General features: G+C 44.6%; 1 protein-coding gene across 1 annotated transcript in view; it reads right to left on the reverse strand.

Annotated features, from left to right (window-relative positions):
• Positions 1 to 2500, reverse strand: part of LOC143290978 (sodium-dependent phosphate transporter 1-B-like) — a 30345-nt gene that overhangs the window by 16910 nt on the left and 10935 nt on the right. The window contains exon 6 of the mRNA XM_076600563.1: positions 1669 to 1788. Within this exon, the coding sequence (XP_076456678.1) occupies positions 1669 to 1788 (120 nt within the window). The remainder of the gene's footprint in view (positions 1 to 1668; positions 1789 to 2500) is intronic.

Genomic DNA, 2500 nt, shown 5'->3' on the forward strand with positions numbered 1-2500 from the left:
AGTAGCTCAAGGAGGCGTCACTGCATTCGGTCAAATCCATATACGCTACACCACATCTGCCAAGCAGATGCCCAAAATAAATAATAATAATATAAAAATAATAAATAAATAATAATAATAATAAATTAAATTAAACAAATAAAATAACAATAAAATAGAATATAATAATAATAATAATAATAATAGATAAATAAATAAATAAATAATCATTTGATTGATTATAGACAACTCAAGAACACCTCGTTTAGCCAGTAATGCATAACATGCATCATAAATCATTCGTTCTTTTGGAAGTGCTATAAACTACGTAATTTATGATACACATAATGTATAATACACACTTGGTTCACTTCACTGCTACGTAATTTATGATATACATCATGTATAATACACTCTTGATTAGCTTCACACAGTCTGGTTATGCACGTTATGAACAATATGGACATGTGTGGTCAGTTACTCCAAGACGTAAGAGTGGTTCGCAGTTTTAAAAAAAAAAAGATTTGTTCAGATTCATTGACAGCTGACACTTTGCTCCTGTGCAGATGCCGTGGAAACTGTCAGTGCACAGATGCCGTAAGTAACGACGATCTGAACTAACTGTGGAACCTATGGCATTTCAGTGGCATGCATGTATCACACGGGCACTATCACACGGGCGTATGGCACTATCACTCGGGTGTATTGCGTCGTTACTATCACTCGGGTGAAAAGGTGCCGCTATTACCCTGTGAGTGTTGACACTAACTGGACTTGAAAAGTCATGCAAAATGGCCAGTCGTGTCCGAACAGCAGAGGGAGGGAGGGGGTGGGGGGTATGGGGGAACCGGTGTGCCGACAGTCTGCACTTCACTTTGAATTACAGTGGACAGTGTCTTGCCCACGTTACACCCCCACTATCCACATCGTACAACATAGGGCAGAACCAGTAAAGGAGAGAGAGGGGGGGGTGGAAGGGAGAGGAAGAGAGAGGGGGGGAGGGGTAAGAGAGAACTCAGAACTCAGAACTCAGAACTCAAAACGTTTTTTATTCAAGGATTAAGATTTTAGACATGGCCCATTCTTCTAATCTGTCCTTGAGATGGGGGAGAGAGGGAGGGAGGGAGACAGAGAGGGGGAGAGAGAGAGAGAGAGAGAGGGAGGGACGAAGAGGGAAGGGAGAGAGAGGGAGATAGATTTGGGGAGGAAGAGTGGGGAGTGAGAAAGAGGAGACAGAGAAGTAGACACAGAAAGGGAGAGGGAGAGAGAGGTGGAGAGAGAAAGGGAGAGGGAGAGAGAGGTGGAGAGAGAGGGAGAGAGAAAGGGAGAGGGAGAGAGAGGTGGGGAGACAGAAAGGGAGAGAGAGGTGGAGAGAGAGGGGGAGAGGGAGAGAGAGGTGGAGAGAGAGGGGGAGAGAGAAAGGGAGAGGGAGAGAGAAAGGGAGAGGGAGAGAGAGGGGGAGAGAGAGGGAGAGGGAGAGAGAGGTGGAGAGAGAGGGAGAGAGAAAGGGAGAGGAAGAGAGAGAAGAAGAAGAAGAGAGAGAAAGAGAGGGGGGTAGAGACACACAGAGAGGGAGAGCGAGACAGACAGAGGGACAGAGACAGAGAGAGGGACAGAGACAGAGATAGGGACAGCGAGGCGAGACAGACAGAGGGACAGAGAAGCAGAGAGACAGAGAGGCCAGCTCACCCAGAATCTTGTCCCTCTGCCAAGGAACCACCACCACCCGAACCAGCACGGCCACACCCACACCCAGTCCTAGAGACAGCACCACCACCCCGTACACTGGGACCTTGTCCAACTGCAGCACTGAAAACCATACAGGTCACAAGTCCTAAGCTGGTATACCGCCTTTAACTGGGACCAGACTCGTACCGCGATCGGAATTCTGCCCTTTGCTGAAATAATACTACATAGCAAAAACATCATAGTCTGGAGGCTGAAATCTGTAGCTTGCCAACAACAGCAAAAAGTGCCCAGATAAACGTTAAGTGTTGGAAGCAAACATCTACTCTGAATGCATGGTCTACACGTGTTTAAAGGTAACTGTGGTGAATGATAGTTCAGGCCATCCATACCTTGACCGCCATGACACTTTTCGAATTGGCCGACGAAACCGGAAAATCTGGGTATACTACGGGCAAATATTTGTATAATTTTGTGGTTGTTTTCTCATTTGGAACATTTCCGGGTGCCACAAATCCAAATTTATGGTTTATCTATTATTAGTTATCCGTGCATTTGGAACGCAAAATCAGTTCTTAATTTGCATATCAACATATTTCAGTCTGGACATTAACGCATTTCAACAGTGACAATATTTATTACTTGTATGGTGCATGATTCTTACCGCTCAAAGCTAACATAAAAGTCTGATTTTTCATCAGCGTGTGATGAAAGCTACAAACTGTCCGCCATGAAACGTATAGATCTGTTTTACTCAAAGTATCCTCAGTGGTGTTTATTTTACATGTCACATTTGAATTGTTGATACAAACACATGTGTATACAAGCATTCGGT

This window comes from Babylonia areolata, chromosome 16 (genome assembly GCF_041734735.1).
Source record: "Babylonia areolata isolate BAREFJ2019XMU chromosome 16, ASM4173473v1, whole genome shotgun sequence".
Taxonomy (NCBI): domain Eukaryota; kingdom Metazoa; phylum Mollusca; class Gastropoda; order Neogastropoda; family Buccinidae; genus Babylonia; species Babylonia areolata.